Here is a 20,168-nt window from a genome sequence, read left to right on the forward strand (position 1 = left end):
TATTTATGATTAGCTATCATAATCTCCAGACCTTAAATATAAAACAAATGGTATGAACCAGGAACAGTAGTTCACAAGAAGCCACAAGCTCTAATTAGAATGAGCTGTTGAAGTTCATAGAGGAACGGTTAAAACACTCGGTGCCTAAACCAATTGGCTACAAGTGTCAAATAAGTTATAAGTTGTCAAAGCCAAAAGGTAATAAACATACCGATTGCTAGGCCATGAATAAGCATAACACTGTACATAATCAGATGTAATTTCAACTTTTTAAACTATTCTAATGCAAATATTCATGATTTATATTGTCAAACAAAAATGGACAATATTTTTAAATTGCTAAATTATCAAGGGTATGAATAAATTTGGAGCCAGCTGTACATATGCAATATATATAACATTTTATATTCATCCTGTGTTGCAAATGTATTATGTACCTATACAGTAGAAAAATGCAATATGAAAATGCACCAATCCCAAAAGCTTTGGTAATGTGCACTGTAATACAAGCTCAATTGATTTATACAGCCAGGCTACAACCTTTCAAGGAGCACTTGCATATTGATATAGACCTTTCTGGCATGGATCTAATCAATACGGTACGTCTGAAACTGCTACTGAATTTCAAAGGAAAGGAGGGGGAGGGGCACAGACCTAATCAATATGGTGCAGTACACCTGATATGGCTACTGTACCTCAGGACAGATAAGGTAGTTCTAACTAGAAAGAAAGAAAAAGCTTTGCTTTGTTTATATTCCAAAATGTACTAACAAAACTTTATATTGAGAGGCACTAAGAATTTATTTTCTAAATACTGTACTACTATCAGATTAACTTCATGTTAATAACTCAAGAGAATTAAAGTTACTCACCGTTGAGGACAGAATTTCATGAGGACAGCAAGTAAGCAGGAAACTCTTGCATACTTTAGGGTCGGAGAACTTTAGCCGGTACCTGGTGTCATCACCTATGGGAGAACCACCGGCCACATGTCAAAAGATGAATGCACCAAGATGCAGCCCAAATCTCAATGCTTGGAATCACACTAATAAGACATTAAAACTAGTTTTTCTTGTCTAAATTTTGATTCATGATCTGATTAGAAGTTAAAAGGCTTTAATCCAAACAAATTACATTTCTCAATAAAGCAAAATGATTTTTGGCTGCACAGGGAGCATCAATACTTCAACCTAATCTAAATACTTAACTATTATTGAGTGACTCATGACCTTGTAGTAAACAAAAATTTAAAACTCATTGAAAAGGAAAAGCAACTTTCTTACCCCAGCCACAATTACTGACATCCCAGCATCACATGACCTACCCACAGTACATTAATAAGTATCCCAACCAAGGTCATGCTCACTATATGCTCATATCCCTGAACTTACACTAACATGTGAGGGTGTAACCTGAAGTGTTAAATGAGTCACTGACCCATAATATGATAAAAAAAATATATATCACTTGTGAACCACACACTAAAATGGTTCAGCAATCAAGCGCACACTTCAGTCTTTCACCTCCCACAGCAGGTTACACCACACCCTAAAACATTAGTGATTCTTAAAATGTTCTGAGAAATAAAAAAAGGGCTAAAGATGGACATTATGCATCTAAAACTCACAACCAGCACCCCCAAGCCGTATGGAGATATCTTCTCTGCCGCTGGATTATCCCTGGAAAGTATGCCCAATTTTGAGCATTATTGGACACAGGGTTAGAGGATGTTAAAACCACAAGTATCTGTATTGGACATTGTACCATCTTCTGACAACTTTCATATAATATTGCTAAATCTATTTTTTTTTTCTTGTGAAGAAAAGACTGGCTCAGAAAGGACTGGCCAATCTCTGTGTTCCTAAGTATTTACTACAAATGAAACTACCATACTGGTAAATTGCAGAAAAGAGGACAATGAGTTGGATAAACTGCATAATCAAAACTGTTATGAAATAATAAGACATTTGGCGAAAAATAGACAACAGGTTATACACACGTGGTCGCAGTGATTTCCACCATGTCAAGTTAAAGCATTGTGTCGCTCTTTGCTCCACCCTAGAAGAAATTAGGATTAACTCGTCAATATCTGTTATGGACACCAAAGGACGTGCATCAAAGCTACTTCTCTGCAAAACCTAAAGGCAGCAATATCACCCCCTAAATCAACATATTTCCCATGACTATTAAAAAAAAAAGGGCTTAATTAGATACGTCATAATTATGAAAATATTCATTAAAAGTGTCAGCAACAAACAAATGAAGCATAATGTATGAAGAATAAACACCACAATTCAAGATACCCTACTCATCAACACTGACAATTTGTAAGGAATTAAATAATGAAGAGTAATCATTACAACAACCATATTATCCACTCTCATTTCCCATAACATGAAATTACAAAAAAAAATCAACATTCTATTACCATTTTCCTCTTAAAAAAATGCAACTAATTCTTATTATTTATTACAAAATAATAAGAGAAAATCATAACTGCCATACTAACACCAAATTTGAAGGGATAATATTAATGGCCATCAATAACTCACTACATATAGGTTACTCTACTCATTAATCCATGCATCACTTCATTTGTATGTAATTTAGGGTCTAAAATCCTCAACCACAAAAATGCCAATACAATTATCAGATAAGTAATCCAAACTGTACTAAAGAGATGGCAAAACAAGATATTGCAGCAATGGTGAGATATCTAATGATTAACCTACAATATGAGTCATTGCCTTCTCAGTTAATCACTATCATTAAACCAATTTAAAACAAATGATTTGAGCCTGACAGCAGGCAGGGGGGGGGGGGGGCAATATCATTTTTTATAAATTTTCTAAAGTGGAGCACTGCATTTACTCTCATACACAGTAGTTACTGTACAGATAACCAAGTTAAAACTTATTACCAACACTGAAATTACGGTTCATTGCATATACTGTACATTAAATGATGACTGAACAAAATTAACTTTCAACATTGTTCCTAAAATTAAATAATTAACTATATATATATATATATATACACTTAAGAATAAACATTAACACAAATCAACAGAGGAATAACACTGGTTAACTCAGTATAATTAGTCTTCCAATGCTGAACACTGCATTAATCTTTATTTTGTACGTGCATTATTAATAATGGCATTCATCATGTATATCTAGAGTTCCCTGACAACCTAACACAATCACTGAATAATATAACACATTGAAACGTAGGATAGCAATTAATACAGCAAACAAAAAAACTTGTTCCAAGAAAAGAACAGCACGTCTAAACTATAATCAACTGTGAAATTAAGAAAATCCCATTTATCAACGTAACCTAATTGCAACATGTGTATTATAATTTATATATAAAACCAAGATTAAGAAGGCTGTGTTTAGCAGGTTTACATTCACCTCCTATCATAAAAACACTGCTGGCATGACATCTCACAGATAGCACACCAAACACCCTTAAACTGAAATCATTAGCCAGCTCAGTTCAATCCCAAATTTATGATACTACAGTACCAAAAGCTTTCACTCAACATTCTCACTAGACTCCTGACCAAACTGCAACCAAGTTAAAGACTGCATCAGAATGTAAGAAGCACTACCTTCCCATGTGCTGTCAGGTTATCTTGAGATGATTTCGGGGCTTAGCCTCCCCACGGCCCGGTCCTTGACCAGGCCTTTTAGTTACACAACCCCGGAAGCAGCCCGTAGCAGCTCTCTAACTCCCAGGTACCTATTTACTGCTAGGTATCAGGGGCATCAGGGTGAAAAACTCTGCCTATTTGTTTCCACCTCCACCGGGGATCGAACCCGGAACCTCAGAACTACGAATCCGAAGTGTTATCCACTCGGTTGTCAGGGCCCCTTGTCCCACAAAATAAGTTTCCTATTCCTACAGAATATTTTAAGTAAAATTCAAAGAAAATGCACAAATATAGAAAATTAATACTGGAGTTTTACATTATAATCGAGACTTATTTAGCATTGAACAAGATTAAAAACCAATACCAATAGCAAACAACTACTGTACTTTAAATCTAGTTCATACTACAGTACTACTGTATCATTAACCACCGTTACATTTTCTAACAAGTCTACATTAATAAATAGCGTGAAGCAACCACAGTCAATTTTAAGCCTATTCTTAATATTAGATTTCAAACCAAAGAATATTTGTGCACAATAAAATTTAGTATTGTAATTAAGGACAAATTAACCAATGACTGCTAATGCCATTGGAAAACAAAATACCTAAAGCCTCATTACTTAAAACAACTTTGTTAGTTTTTGTTTTGACATTAATTCCACATTTCTATTACAAAATATTCTTGGCAATCAACACTACCAAAAAGCACAAATTTTCTTGTTTATTGACGATTGGTTATTGCCATTGGGGGGTGTGACGAACCAACTCTCCAGCCTTAGAGGGAAAAGTCTTAGATCGCAGTGAGGATGCTGCTCTGCCACCTATAACACCCTGACCGGTATGCAAGTCACCTACAAACGATTCGATAAATCACATTAGCACTAGAGATTTCCTTATTTGGAAATGAAGACACCTGCACTGTTTGGACAACTCCCCCTAGTTACCCTTATAAGAGTCCATTCCACGCACCACCTCTTGCCTCCCTCCTCCCAAGAGTGAGCAAGAGGGAAGTCCCGAACAGCGCAGGTGTCTCCATTAGACTCGTCTTTGACCATCCCATACATGATATCATTGCTTCTCCAGCCAAACTGCCTTAGAGGCTTTCAGATAACCCCATGGACATAGCTAGGCTATGTCCATGGTTCGTCCATGGCTATGTCCATGGCTATGTCCCTAGCTATGTCCTAAGCTAGCTACGTAGCCTAGCCGATCGACCTAGAATGGAACCATTTGTCCGGACCTGCCGTTCCTCTTATACTGAGGACTGCCATCACAACAGTAACAGTAGGATAAAACTACCCTGTCTCATGGCAGTCTAACCCACGCTACTGGTGGGTAAACAATCGAACGCTTGGTGAATTCTGCTTCACAATGATAGGAAGACCCGACATCGAAGGATCAAAATATTTCTGGTAAAACATCAGTGAATATATTTAATCCACTAACTTAATACTTTGGACTTCATGATGTTCGCGCGGTCATTAAAATAACACACGCAGTTTGGGACATGACTTCATAACACTGCCAACAATAAATTCTTGCTTATTTTTATTAATAAGTATAAACATTATGAGTGAAAGTTTAATATTGGGTTGTGTACTCACGGGCAATACCTTGCAGTGCAATGCAGGTGGCCCGCCAAGCCAGGCAAAGTTTTAAACTGTACTTTATACAGTACTTTTTCTTAAACTAGCAGATACAGATACAGGCTAGTATATCCTATTGCTCAAAATCAGAATCCAGTGTTAACATTGGATACAGTATTGGCCTTATTTTAAATTTTTCTGATGGGTAAGTTTATATTTCAGAATTTTACTATGCATTTTGAAATTACCACTTTAATAATCTGCCCCTTCACAGTGTGCCCAGCCACAAATATATGTGCCTCTCAAGGCCTAAGGAATGCATAAAGTGTTTGTCTTTGTTTCCCAAAGTTATAAACCAAATTTATAATAACTAAACTTTGGGTTAATATAAATTTGGGTCATTGTTAACAAATTAATGTTCTAGAGCATGGGATCACATTTTACAAATTCATAACCCCCTCCCCCCTCCCAATACGACCCCATAACTCCTTCGTCAGACTTCTAATGTCATCACCACCAGTCCCATTAGGTAACAGTATGATTTTGAAAGATGTCAACAGTTTAGTTTTACTATACATATGAATAGCTAGGAACAGAACAGCCAAACTAAAATTAAGGGATTTTATCATTTACAGAAAAACGGCATTTCACAAATATGCACAGCTAACAAGATGAACCTAATCTAACAATTTTTTTTTTAACTTCACTGATTGTCTCATACCCTCAATATTTAGTTCCCATACCCCTAAAAGGGGGCTATGGATACCCCCAAATTAATGATCCCTGTTCTAGAGTATAGATACAAAAACAAAAGATTTATTGATAATGGATTATATGCGCGTGCTGAATACAGCATGAACATTCCAACATTCCTTACTTTCAATAAAAAATGCCTGTGTTAAAAAAAAATTTCAGAAGTTCTAAAGATCAGATGATCACTTTAAGATCACTAACATTTAATGTCAAAGTACAGATGATGTGCTCTAGCATCCTCAGAATGCTAAAATGTTACCAAATTTTTAAAAATTATGTTATTCTGAATACTGCACAGCCATATCTATTGGTCAGCCTGAGCAGTTTAACTTAAAAAAAAAAAATCACTGAAAATAGCTATTTTTTAAACTGGGCATGTTATTTGTCTTATAAAAATAACTCATCTGTGATGAGCAGGATCTGCTGAAAACAATGGTATTACAAACCTGATTTTTTTAAACAATTTGGTTAAATTTTAATGATGTTCATATAGCAAAACATTTTAATCAAATGTGCATTACACCTGCCTATCAAGGTCCAGAAAAATAATGAGCATCTGTTCAACACTAATGAATGCAATGCTAATGTATTCCCAGATATATGGACACCAATAGCAAATTTTCCTTGTCCTTGAAGTGTGGACAAACCAATCACTACTACATCTCCTATTTTGATCGATGCATATTTTTTTACAGAAAAAATAGAAGAGTATATTTTTGTCGTACACTATTTCTGGTATATTTGCCTTGCAAAATCCTTGAAAGTGCTGTGATGTTACCACAAATGACATCTGCGCCAACTTACATAAAAATATGTTAGCCATGCATTTGAAATCTAGCACAATGGAATAAAACACCACATACTGTGTAAAAAAACAGTGGCTCCCTTATCTAAGGTAATACCCATCCATTCCAGTCACTTAACAATCAGGCCTCTGTAATGGCAATCCGTCACAATGAACAAGTTACATTCCATGCTAGAAGACTGCAAATGGTACAGTTGGCTTCCATTGTGATACGGTAATACAACGCTTCCAAACTGCATGGAAAAGAGAAAGATCCTCAAGGAAGCACAGGAACTGGCTGCATACACCAAAAATTAACAATAGACATGCCAGGGGCATCAAAGTCATCAGCTATTGCACACATCTAATACTGCTAATGAATTAACAATGAAAGGCACAAGAAACCAGAAGCATAATACTGTACTGTATTACACGGCAGTAATAATTACAGTAATTTAATAATCATTTACTTAACACTAATCAAAACACCCCCCCAAACAATTTACTGTAGTTTGGTGTAACAGATGTGTTACAAAGCATTAACATCAGTAAGGTTAGAACCAAATGCATATAAAATTTAACTAACCCTACAGTACCCGGAACAACTAAATAATAAACTCCCAGGAGGAACGTAAATCCATAGAGAAGATAACTGGGTAGGCAAGGAAATCACAAATATTCTACGCAGTAAAGATGTAGACAAAAGTACCGACAAGAGAATAAAGTACTGGAGTCAAACAATGACACTGGCACAACCAATCTCTGGGACAATGTCCAAAATCCTGTGGCTTAAGTATAAAGCAGTGCACCCGAAGAAGCATCATTAACTAAAATTAAGTGCTCAGAAGTGATGTACATCATTGCTGGCTGGTTACCCGCCATAACTTGAGCTGCCACTTGGTGATCATGTTAAGTTGGCACAAGGGTTGTTACACGTGTGTGAATTTTACCTTTTACTAAAATAACCCATAGACAATACTCGGCGTATAGGTTCGAAGCCTCGTCACGACTGCTATGGATTTTCTCATTGGATGTTTTAGTATTTGTCCTGTGCTGTTTGCTATGGTGTAGGTGGTTTTAGACCCCTATGGTTCCCTCACCTCTGAGATCATCACAAGATTCTAGTCCTGTGTTCAGGAGGCCTAAGAAAGTTACTGGCAGTTTTAACGAAACTGTGCTTTATCTAAGGAAAACCACCGAGAGGTAAACACAAATGTTAATGATAAAACATTTTTTATTTACATGCTACATCATTCTCTACAGCTACATATATTTAGAAATATGTAATCTAAATTTACCAAAGTCTAGTGAGCAAAAACTAACAATGAAAACCCACCAACAGAATTTTGCTGACTATGCTCAATGGCTATCTCAGAGCCCCCAACTTCTTAAATGTTGGGCCAGCTTTATATTTCTCCAACTAAAGGCAAATTTTATTGAACAAAACCTTAATTTAAACCAACTTTGTAATGAACATCTACCAAGAAAACTTAAGTTTCATCCACATCCTAGTTTCCCCACAGCCTAGGACTGTGGGGGAAAACAGTATCTTTCTTCAAAAGCAGTAACCTGACTCGCACAACCAGCTAAACAAAAACAGTAATGTTGACTCGCACAACCAGCCGAACAAAAGCAGTAACATGACTCGCACAACCTGCCGAACAAAAGCAGTACAGGTGTAACGTGATTCACACAACCAGCCGAACAAAAGCGGTAACATGACTCGCACATCCAGCTGTACACAACCAGCTGAACAGAAGCTTCAAAAGCAAAATGAATTTGGGTACACAGTATTGTATTCAAAAACTATTCCCAGAACTCATAAAGAAACTGTTAAGTAAGAAAAATGATAGGACGAATAAGAATCTTTCAAACAAGATGGCAAAGTAATAATGACAGTGCAGTACGACACTCAAATATTAGTACTACACACTAATGTAATGCCGTTCTCCGCTAATTAGTCCATTCAAGGCAGACAAAGTTGCTGACTAACATTTAAAAAAAAATAAAAAAATTATTCAGATCACTTTTCCTGACATTATACACCTTGAAAAACCAGGAGATGCATAATTAAATCAGGAAAATATTAAGGGCTGGTTCCAAATCTGCATGCCAAAATTCTTTACAATACCACACGACATAGCAAGATGAGCAAAAGGCAGGTATCCTGATGCTACTGAATCCAGTAATAGGAATGATAGTGCAATAGCTATACTTAATATTTTTGGAATGGCAATTTTAGTAAAGGTACATCGGGCAAGGATAAGAGAAACTTGCCATGCATAAGAAAGCAGAATTATCAAGATGTACCTGTACTGTACACTTTCATGGCTGGCAAGTGAAATGGCAGTTTTCAAGTAAACAAGAGAGACACCATGAAGTTTGGGAGTAATGAGAGAAACGGAGGCATGATTAATGACAGAAACCTTATAGCCTTACAAGCACGAGAATTTGGATGCCATCATTTATTAGTGGTATATGCAGCATTGTACCCTTTAGGTAGTAGTTATGTGCAGTTAGTCTATAGTTAAAAGAACTGTGTGAATTATGGCATTGAGCAGATAGTTCAGGGGGTTGCAAATGTTTAACAGATGGCATGACAATACTATAACTACTTTTGCTGCCTTTTGGGTTACCAAGACCAGCTTGTGTTACAAAACCAAAATAGTATACTGTATTACTGATATGACAATTGTTATATAGTAGTCTAAATATGTAGAAATGTGTATTATTTACAATATGGAAAAAATTTGGAAAATATGTTGATAAAAAGCCAAAACAATACTAGTAATTTAGAACTCCAATTATTCACAAATCTGAGTTGGGTCAGAAACAATACGTTCCAAATTTTGGAGATGCCACTCCAGTATATATGAGCATTATGAATTTTATTTCAAAGTGGTATTTAGTACAGTAGAACCGAAATAAGAGTCTGGCTAATACAATAACTGAATAGGATATCAAATGTTTAATTTTAATCAGGTTATACCCAAACCTATACTTTAACCAAGGATTCAAATAAATATTCTCAATGGTATACAATATAAACATTTCATAATGGTTTGAAACCAACTGGTAACTGCACAAAACCCATAGAACTGCTGTGGCAAGATGATCAATTACTGTAATAATTCAATAAGGCACAATACAATACAAAAATAGCTACTCAAGAAGACAGCTGCAGTAGAGACTCGGCAGGTACCTTACTGGTGTTCGAATGCTGCACTGTACTTTCAAAGAAGCTGAGAAAGGAGGAGACCCAAACCTACCTAGAGGCTAGATCATAATTTTTAAAAAGTATGATCATACTGCATCACCATTTCTGTATTAGTGTAAGAACAAGTCAATTTGGTCAAAAATTTCACAAGATTAAATACTAAGTGAGAACATGTGTCATGATAATTACAGTACAGTAACAGTATACAAAATGCTCACTGTGGATGATCTGAATAAAAACCTAACTATTATAAATAAATTAATTCAAATCAGCACCTTTAATAGACGCACACAATGAAATTTGATACATACAATTAAATTTAATGGTGCAATGTAGAACTGCACCTACTTCACAAGCAGAGATTATATGCCTCAGTTCATTCAAATTATTCAAACACCTTGCACTACAAAAAAAAAAAAAAAGCGAGACATTATTGGAACATTGTCTAATTAAAACAAAGCCAGTCTCAACAATATATTAAAAAAATTACCTCTAGTACTGGGCCTTTGCTTGAGATGGAACTTTCATAGACAAGAAATCCTGACACTGTGCAACTGTATTTATACAGACCTGACGACTGAAAATCTAGTTCTTAAAGAACAGTGCATCAAATTTGGCCCACATTTTACGAATGCTTGCATGCAAAGCAATGCTAGTAATGGATAACTCTCAATGTACAGTATAACCAAATCTAAGAAGGGCCACACATAGGGTGCCCATAAATCAATTTAAAACAAATTAGCAAGCAGCCTTACCGTACGCTGGCTAGAGGGACCATGGCAAGCGTATCAGGCCTCTCGTTGCCAACAATGGTAAACAAGAAACCATATGGAGAACTGCAAAGATTCCTATCTTCAGGAAACATTTGTCACCAGCCAAGATAAAGCCTATATTAGACTAAGCTATAAGCACATTGTCAAATTGTAATTAAGTCTTTAATGCCAGAGTTTGAATCCACATTTGGACGACGTTTCCAGTTAAGGCCTCGTCAAATGCCAGCATTTATATGCCGTATATTCATTTGGTTAGATAAGAAATGAAAATATTGTTTGATTAACCAGTACAAATGACAAAGGAATAAAACCTTTGGTGTAAATGGTTCTCATTGTTATGTGTGGTCTAAATAAAAGAGCAGACTGGAACTAAACACCACTGTACAATGGTAATTAGTACTTCTCTTCAAGCTATATTGAAGATGGCCCCTTTGTTGCCAACGTTGAAAACTCAACTTCTCAAATGCCAGTGTGTTTACCTTTGAGAATAGAAAACCAGTGAAAGTAAGAATTCATGAACACTTCCAAGCCCTCCACTTTCAGCACTCCCCTAGCTTAAAGGAATTGTAAAGTATGTATAATATTATTCAAATTAAATATGTACACCTAATGCTTTGACAGCTTTCAAAGACAAGAATGTCTCCCTATACAATGATGCTACCACTCCAAGGCACCAATGGATTAAAATCAATATGTTAAGTCTCTACTATGAATACAATTAGCCACGTCTGGTTAAAATAAAAACAACTCAAAATTATTGCCAATCAGCGAGCTAAATAACGAGTGCCTAACTATTGTATTCAATAAAATTCAGGAACAGACTGAACAATAGCATTTGTGCCGTTCAAAGTTACCAGCAACAAGGGAACACAATACTTTATAAATGCAGTAAATACCAAATGTTTAATATTCCTCCAAAACACACTGTACAAAGTTAGGCGAGTGTCAAGAGTCTTTTGACAGTGTTGTCTACCTGCATTCCAGGTATTGACAGGATCAAGCTCACGAACCCCAGTCAAAAAAATAATTATACTTCCCTTACCAATGATACTTTCCATGCGAGACTTTCCACACCACAAGTCAACGTAATACATCATGGGAAAACGCAAAATAATTACTTTTGTAAATGTACACAGTCACATTTACACCAATGCCAATTAAGAATATGTCTTTTACATGTAATTTACACTATCTTATACCACCATACTCCGCTAAATCTTCTAAGCTACTGCTAATCCCTAGGAATTTGTACAAAGACGTTGAGTACCCCCTCGAGTTAGCAGACACCTTAAATAACATCTGACGAGTTGAAAATGAAGTTAATTTAAAACTCAACAATTCCCCTGCAAAGATACGAGATGCTGAGCCCGGGGAGGAGGCAAACCGACATATACACTCCCTACACTGATCGCCATTCTTGCCAAGAGCAAATGGGTCCTGCGATGATGCACTTTCTACTCAACAAAGTGTTCCACCTGTGAGAAGCCATAAACCGTGTGCCATACTCACCGTTTCTCGAGGTCCCCATCAGCTGGTCCAGCATGGCGCGCATCTGGTCGTGCGCCGACATGATGGTGGTGTACCGCACGCTACACCGACGCACCCACACGCTAAACCTGCAGCCAAGGCGTCCCTGTGCAGCACTCTATAGCCACACTTGCCTTCACCCCTGCTGAGGCTGCTGCTGCTAGCGCTGCCGCTGCTGCTGCTGCTGCTGCTGCTTCGATCGCCTCCCACAATGCTAGAGTGGCCAAGTGAGGCTAGCCTGGCGCACCGCCACCTCTACACTATCACCACCTGTCTTACTCAACCAATATCTCTCTCTCTCTCTCTCTTTCTCTCTGTCCCTTTGGTTCAAGTTCAAGAACGTTTATTGTGATAATAAAATACATCTCAAAGGGATAGAGTAGCTTAGGCTATTTCTACCCCAATATTAGAAAAAAGTCTGGTTGTACATAATAATTTATCCTGGCCTATCTAGGTTTATTAACATTACTCTATCTCCCTATGAAGTAATGCATGGTACACATTACACTGACATTCACAGATAACATATATGTAAGTCAGCACTCATAGCTGAAAGTAAACTCTGGTTGTACATGGCGATTTATAACGAAATAAAATGAGTAAACTAGAAGCAACATGTGCAACTCTGAAGAATTCTTCACATACCAAACATTTGCTCACAAAAATTTGGACTATAGTTGAAATTTATAGCACCCCATTCCATTGCAAATATGTTTAGGAGTGTTTACAAAGATTAAAGTTCATGTCCCAGCATCACCAAACAATTTAATATATATAATAATATAATATATATACCATTACATTAACATTCCACACTAAGTGCTACGTACTTAGTCTCTATGAATGATCATATATATAGAACAATATAAACTGTTCAGATAACCTATGCAATCTAATATCAAACAATATCCATTGAGGTTTGATTACGATCTTCTGCAATCCTTTAACGCTACAGCTTACACAATCAGTATGGGCGGTCCAATAGCAACAGGTGAAATTGTGCGATAAACACCATCAATACATTCGATATAACAAACACAGTCACTGAGAAGGGTGTCGATGAAATACATGCAGACTTTGTTATGCAAGCCCCTTGGGAATCTCCACCAGCAGACTTTAAGATTGTGGTTCTTGAAGGAAAAAAGAAACAGACAAATCCTCATCATCTGCTACGTAACATTGCACAGATGCATATAGAAGCAAACTTGGCATCCGACAGCTTCACTTACTTCACAGATGGGTCAGTAGACCAGCAGGGACAAGAAACCGGAGCTGCAGTTAAAGCAGGAAACTCTGTCAATAGTTGGAGGCTCTCAAAAGGGTGTTCGACTTTACAAACACAGATGCTAGCCATTCAAAAGGCTTTGGAACATGCTCTTGCTGAACACCGACAACATGTTATCATTCATACAGATTCGAGAACCACCATTGAAACCTTGCAACAAGAACACATATGTGATAACATACATCTGATCACAAATATTATATCATTAATGCAAACACTCAAACGACAAGGCCGACGGGTACTTATCAACTGGGTGTCAAGTCATGTGGGAATAATAGGAAATGACATTGCAGACGAAGCTGCAAAACTTGCAACCAAGAGAAGAACTGTAGACATTTATATACCACAGAGTCTATCACAGATTAAGAAAGTAATTAGAAACTGAGCAATGCAGAAGATGTACAGTGACCACAACACAGCAGTTACAACATCAGGATCTGCGGGTTGGTACAAGAATTCAACCAACTACGAACCACTTAGTTTGATGAAAGGGAGCAGTAGAGCAATAGAAGTACACTTACATCGTATCAGGCTTGGATACCCATGTGCATGGGAAATAGGCTTACAGGTTCCGGAAGATGAGAGGAAATGTCAGCACTGTGGAGAAATGCCCGACAGACCACTGGAACATTATCTAACACAGTGCACAGTTACAAACCCATTAAGATTTCAGCTTAGATTCAAGAGAGCAGAAGTTGTTAAACACATATGGCAAAATCTTACTGAAGCGACCATACGAGTAACAAATACTCACACTCCGCCCAAGTAAAACAGAAACAAGTTTCTGTTTCAACAAGAAACAAGCTTCTATATTCTGTTTGGCAATAAATCCTCTAATCAAATAAATCTCAAAATAAACAATACCCAAATTTGTAACAAATTAGATGGCAAATTCCTTGGCATTCTCATTGACCACAAGCTTAATTTCCAGGGACACATTCTAAACATATCAAAAAAGTTTCAAAAACTGTGGGCATTCTTTCTAAGATCAGATATTATGTACCACGCCCTGCCCTGGTGACTCTCTATTACTCCCTTATCTATCCATATCTCAACTATGGTATTTGTGCTTGGGGCTCTACTACCCAAAATCACTTACGTCCTCTAATTACTCAACACAAAGCTGCTATTAGGACAATATCCAATTCTGGCCCCAGACATCACTCGGTACCCCTACTTAAATCTCTGAATATGTTAGACATTAAGTCACTGCACATTCTCTCATGTGTATTATACATATATAAAACGCTAAACTATAATGCCAATCCTGATCTCAAAAGCTTCATAGAAGGTTGTATCAGAACCCATGAGCATCACACCAGAAATAAATACAGTTTTGATATTCCTAGAGTACGACTTAATCAAACTAGAAATGCTATACAAATCAAGGGGCCCAGAATGTGGAATGACCTTCCCAACCATGTTAAAGACTGTACCTCTCTCAACCAGTTTAAGTTAAAAGCGAAGCTATACCTAATAAATTCCCTGTAACCTACCTTACCCTTCTATTGTCAACCAATGTCTGTTTTTTTCTTTAGAGAGCGCTGTTTGTCGACATAATTGTATTTGTGCTGCTTTTTCATCTATGTTTTCATTTCTTGTTTTAATTCTACTCATTATGCTCAATTAGTATTAAGCTTGTCATTTAAGTTTATCATGCCCGAAACGCTTTGCGTAATAGTGGCTTTAGGCATTGTATGTACTAGCTCTACCTATAAGTCAACCAATCCTTGTAAAAATTTATTGTATGTATGTACCTTACCTAAATAAAATTGTATTGTATTGTATTGTAAGTAACACTTAGTGGGCCAGCCAGAGGCTTAGGGCCCGTGCAGGAATATCCCTGCAAAAAAAAAAGTTTCACTCGGAGATACCTGAGTTTACCCGAGTGTACCTGAGTGTACCTGAGTTTACCTGAGAGCCACTAACACTAGCGGCCTCGACGAGGACAAGAAGCCGACGGCTTGTCGAAGGTCCATGGGTTAATAACCCTGTGGGTGAAAAAGCATCTACTGTTCTCAGTCCAATATTTGTTGCTTGTTGAGCTTGAAACCGTTGCTCCTTGTTTGTGTTACATCTGACCTTCTGAAGAAATTGTCCGGACCAACCCCTCATTCTTATTGGTCTTGCCTACCTCACTATTTGACTTGTTATATGATGAGTTTATTCGATACGACTCCTTCCTCTGGCATTCACTTAGCAACCATTCCACTTCTGGTAGTGGCCTTAGTATACATAGCTTAGTTAACTTCTGTGACTCATTTAACCCATAATTAACTAAGACTATGATTATTGTTTACTTAAGGATTAAATTCACACTTCACAAATGTGTGGAGTGTGATTGACAAATGTGTCAATCAATCATCGGGAAGAATGTACGATTGCGAGTTACATGAAAGTAACTAAGCTATAAATAATTGTAATTAATAATAATTGTAAATATTAATTAATACTAAATAATATTATTTAATAAATTAGTCCCAATTCAATGCAGAGTTTTCTTCCAAGCACAGAAACTTGTAAATATAAATACAAGATAATAGATAGATCGATAAAAAATAGAAAACTTTCAAATATTGCACCAAGTAATGGCGAGAGGAAAAAACTAGACAATATACAATACATTTGAAATTAATAATGGATGAATGGTAATAAATTGGTGTATGTCTGTATGTATACCAAACAAAGTCCATTTAATGGCAGAATTTAGCCATTTTGCGTAAAAACTTTTATATCTCATATTATATATTATAACAGTAATCGAAAAATAGTTTGTATATACAAGAGATGAAACAGAGAGCCATGAGCTAGAGCGATGTGCTGAGTCCATAAGGAGGCCGAGCTTCCAGAAATACCTTCCTGTGATTGGCTGTTGCGGGGAATACCAACACTCTTTTATGAATAAAATTTAAACTAAGAAATAGGTCCTTGTGCACAACAACAAGGTTGTTGTGAAAAAGAACAACAATTTCTGTTTTGCACCTGACAGAAATCTCCATCTAACTGAATAATTTACTCGAATAAGAGGGCAGAGCAGTGTATCATTATTTGTGTCAAGGCAACCCCCAATAATAACGTCACAAGTTAGGTAGCCAACCCATTTTTATATAACATCTGTTATATCCTGCAATATTTAATTATCACTACATTAATACTTTTAAATACTTAACATTTCAGTTTTTAGGTAGATTAAAGTTGAAGCAGAATGTCATAAGCAAGGATGGTGAGCTGAATAAAGATGGTTTATTAAGTGGATGGAGCCTTTAGCTGATCCCTTCCTGTGATTGGCTGTTGTGTGAATGTCAACAAAGAGTCTCTACCAATGATATGCTATTTATTATACGCCCCATACCATCTTGTGGACGGAGCTTGGAACCTCCTACCCGAGCACAACAACCCGCCTTATGGGTTGCTGTTTGGCTATTTGTAGTGCGTTGGAAAAAAACTAGATGGCGTTAGTGGTATTTTGTGGGGTAATTTGTTATAAGTGTAATTTGATGTCAACAGATGGCGTAAGCTGTATCTTATGGCTACTGTTGACCAGCCAGTTGACAGTGTTCTTATCTGCCGACAGATGGCATCAGCTGTATTATTATTATTATTTTAATAATATTATTACATTAATAATAATGTATTATTATTACTTTAAACACTGATCTATACGTCTGGTAGCTTATAATAAGGTTTTATACTATGCTGGTATTGAAATTGAAATTGAAATAAGTTTATTAAGGTAAAATGCACACAAAGGAATGAGGTAGCTCAAGCTATTCTCACCCCGTTCAGTAGATCGTGTTAATGCATACATAGACACACATCACAAACAATAAACATATTAAAAGTTGAAGGGACGACGACGTTTCGGTCCGTCCTGGACCATTCTCAAGTCGATTGTGAGAATGGTCCAGGACGGACCGAAACGTCGTCGTCCCTTCAACTTCTAGTGTGTGGTCTGGTCAACATACTTCAGCCACGTTATTGTGACTCATCGCCTGAATAAACATATTACCAAACATTCTAAGAGATAAACATCTACATTTCCTCCTTTACACAAGTAGTATGGTACTAGACGTACACAAATACTTTTATGACCTAGGTATACTGTATAGACAATTTGCAAGAGACATGCAGATAATTCAACAAAAAATTACAGTCCTGGTGCAAAATTCTTATATCTCTCAAGAATATCATCAACCTTTCCGTTGTGACACATCCAGGCTATTTGTTCAGGAACAGTCCTTATCTCAGTGTTTCTATATACATTAATCAACGGACAATCAAGAACATAATGGGCCAGGGTGTGAGACCTTAACATACAACATAGTTTACACTTCGTGTCATTATCATGAACACCTATCCCATATTCCCAGTAATATGCTGATATTAGGTAACTAGAATTCTGCAATTACTTTTTTTATCTACTGTTGAGGATATGTAAGACAAATGTAAGGTTTTGAGGCTACGTAACGAAGATAGTTACAAGATACGAGCCAGATGGTGTTGAGATTGCAAAAGGGATTATGATTAGAACTTAAGCCAAAAAAATCAATGCATAAATGTTCGCAAATATGAGACTGGGATTTATTTCTCGAAAAGTTAGCAATAAAATACGCTTTTTAATTCTTTGTTTTTAAAATTAAGACCAGGGATTCTGTCTAACGAAGCTGCAAGCTGAAACACCGTTATCCTATAATGTTCATCTGTAGCTTGACCCTAAATACAAGTTTATTAAACGAATTTATTGTTAGAGTTCATTAGGAAACAACTTTGTTGAAGGCAGAGTTTCCACATAATACCTTCCTGTGATTGGCTGTTGCGGGGAACACCAACACTCTTCTATGAATAAAATTTAAACTAAGAAATAGGTCCCTGTGCACAACAACAAGGTTGTTGTGAAAAAGAACAACAATTTCTGTTTTGCACCTGACACAAATCTCCATCTAACTGAATAATTTACTCGAATAAGAGGGCAGAGCAGCGTATCATTATTTGTGTCAAGGCAACCCCCAATAATAACGTCACAAGTCAGGTAGCCAACCCATTTTTATATAACATCTGTTATATCCTGCAATATTTAATTATCACTACATTGATACTTTTAAATACTTAACATTTCAGTTTTTAGGTAGATTAAAGTTGAAGCAGAATGTCATAAGCAAGGATGGTGTGCTGAATAAAGATGATTTATTACGTGGATGGAGCCTTTAGCTGATCCCTTCCTGTGATTGGCTGTTGTGTGAATGTCAACAAAGAGTCTCTACCAATGATATGCCATTTATTATGCACACCATACCACCTGTGGGCAGAGCTTGGAACCTCCTACCCGAGCACAACAACCCGCCTTATGGGTTGCTGTTTGGCTATTTGTAGTGCGTTGGAAAAAAACTAGATGGCGTTAGTGGTATTTTGTGGGGTAATTTGTTATAAGTGTAATTTGATGTCAACAGATGGCGTAAGCTGTATCTTATGGCCACTGTTGACCAGCCAGTTGATAGTGTTCTCTTCTGCCGACAGATGGCATCAGCTCTGTTATTATTACTTCCGAATTCCCTTTAAACACTGATCTACAAATTCCTTGGCTTATGATAAAGTTTTATACCATTTATGATAAGTATTAGATAACTGGAGTTCTGCAATTACTTTTATTTATCAACTGTTCAGGATATCATCATATAATGTCTGGTTAGGACGTACTGCTTTCGATTGATGAAGATTAAGCCACCCAAGAGGTGGCACGGGCATGAATAGCCCGTAAATACTGCTCTCGTAATATTATTCAGAGGGGTGGAGGAACTATCAAGTGAAAGCGCCAAGCCATTACAACTATATATAGCACTCGGAAGGGATCAGGATACCACGGGAGACATCTCCCGTCACGCAGGGTGCAGTCGCACCTCCACAGATCTCCAGTATCAGCTCTTGATACTGGTAATGGCTCAAAAGGGCCACCACTTACGGGCTATTCATGCCCGTGCCACCTTTTGGGTGGTTTAATCTTCATCAATCATCAATCGATCAGGATACGGATTTGGGATGGAATGGGGGAAAGGAATGGTCCCCAACCTCTTGAGCGGTCGGGGATTGAACGCGGACCTGTAGTAAACGAGACCGTCGCTCTACCGCCAGCCCAAGTGGTTAAGCATAATATTATTAAAACAACAATTTATGCATATAATAGCAGCATTTCACACTAAAAATACTTGGATATATTGAAATTTGGTAGTGAATTCCAATCTAGGAATCTCCTATGACTAAACTGTACTTTTTAATCATTTTTATGTACTTACTACTTATTATTAAATTATTAAGTACTTACTATAATAATTAAATTATTTTTTTTAATATTTAAATTAAATGATAAAATAATAGGTAATAATAAATCATTGTGTAGGGGGACAGGCAGCCAGTGTATATATACATGTTAGGCTTATACCAAGGTGCCACAAAGGTGCCAAATTAAAGACTGGGAGCTGCCGGGGCGGGCCCAAGGGCTGCTGGCGGCCCTTGGGCCCGGCCCGGCCCGGCCCGGCTGGCCAGGCTGAACTTCCGCGCCCTTATAATCACCATTGTTTAATAATCTTCA

General features: G+C 37.0%; 1 protein-coding gene across 13 annotated transcripts in view; it reads right to left on the bottom strand.

The window, feature by feature from the left end:
* Nucleotides 1-12,516, bottom strand: part of LOC123773738 (putative RNA-binding protein Luc7-like 2) — a 31,624-nt gene extending 19,108 nt beyond the window's left edge. For 3 of the 13 annotated variants that reach the window (XM_045767624.2, XM_045767625.2, XM_069312376.1), the window contains exons 1-4: nt 12,283-12,422; nt 2,000-2,058; nt 1,628-1,679; nt 873-967 (exon numbers count right to left, since the gene is read on the bottom strand). Coding sequence is in view for 4 of the 13 variants with exons in the window: in XM_069312368.1 (XP_069168469.1) it covers nt 873-967; nt 2,000-2,058; nt 10,756-10,865 (264 nt within the window). In the remaining 9 variants the exon portion in view is untranslated. Of the gene's footprint in view, nt 1-872; nt 984-1,627; nt 1,680-1,999; nt 2,059-10,755; nt 10,946-12,282 lie in introns of those variants that run through there. The other 10 variants (XM_069312373.1, XM_069312375.1, XM_069312374.1 and 7 more) reach the window with 10 other exon arrangements.
* Nucleotides 12,517-20,168: the final 7,652 nt, after the last annotated feature.

Source organism: Procambarus clarkii, chromosome 72 (assembly GCF_040958095.1).
Source record: "Procambarus clarkii isolate CNS0578487 chromosome 72, FALCON_Pclarkii_2.0, whole genome shotgun sequence".
Classification (NCBI taxonomy): Eukaryota; Metazoa; Arthropoda; class Malacostraca; order Decapoda; family Cambaridae; genus Procambarus; species Procambarus clarkii.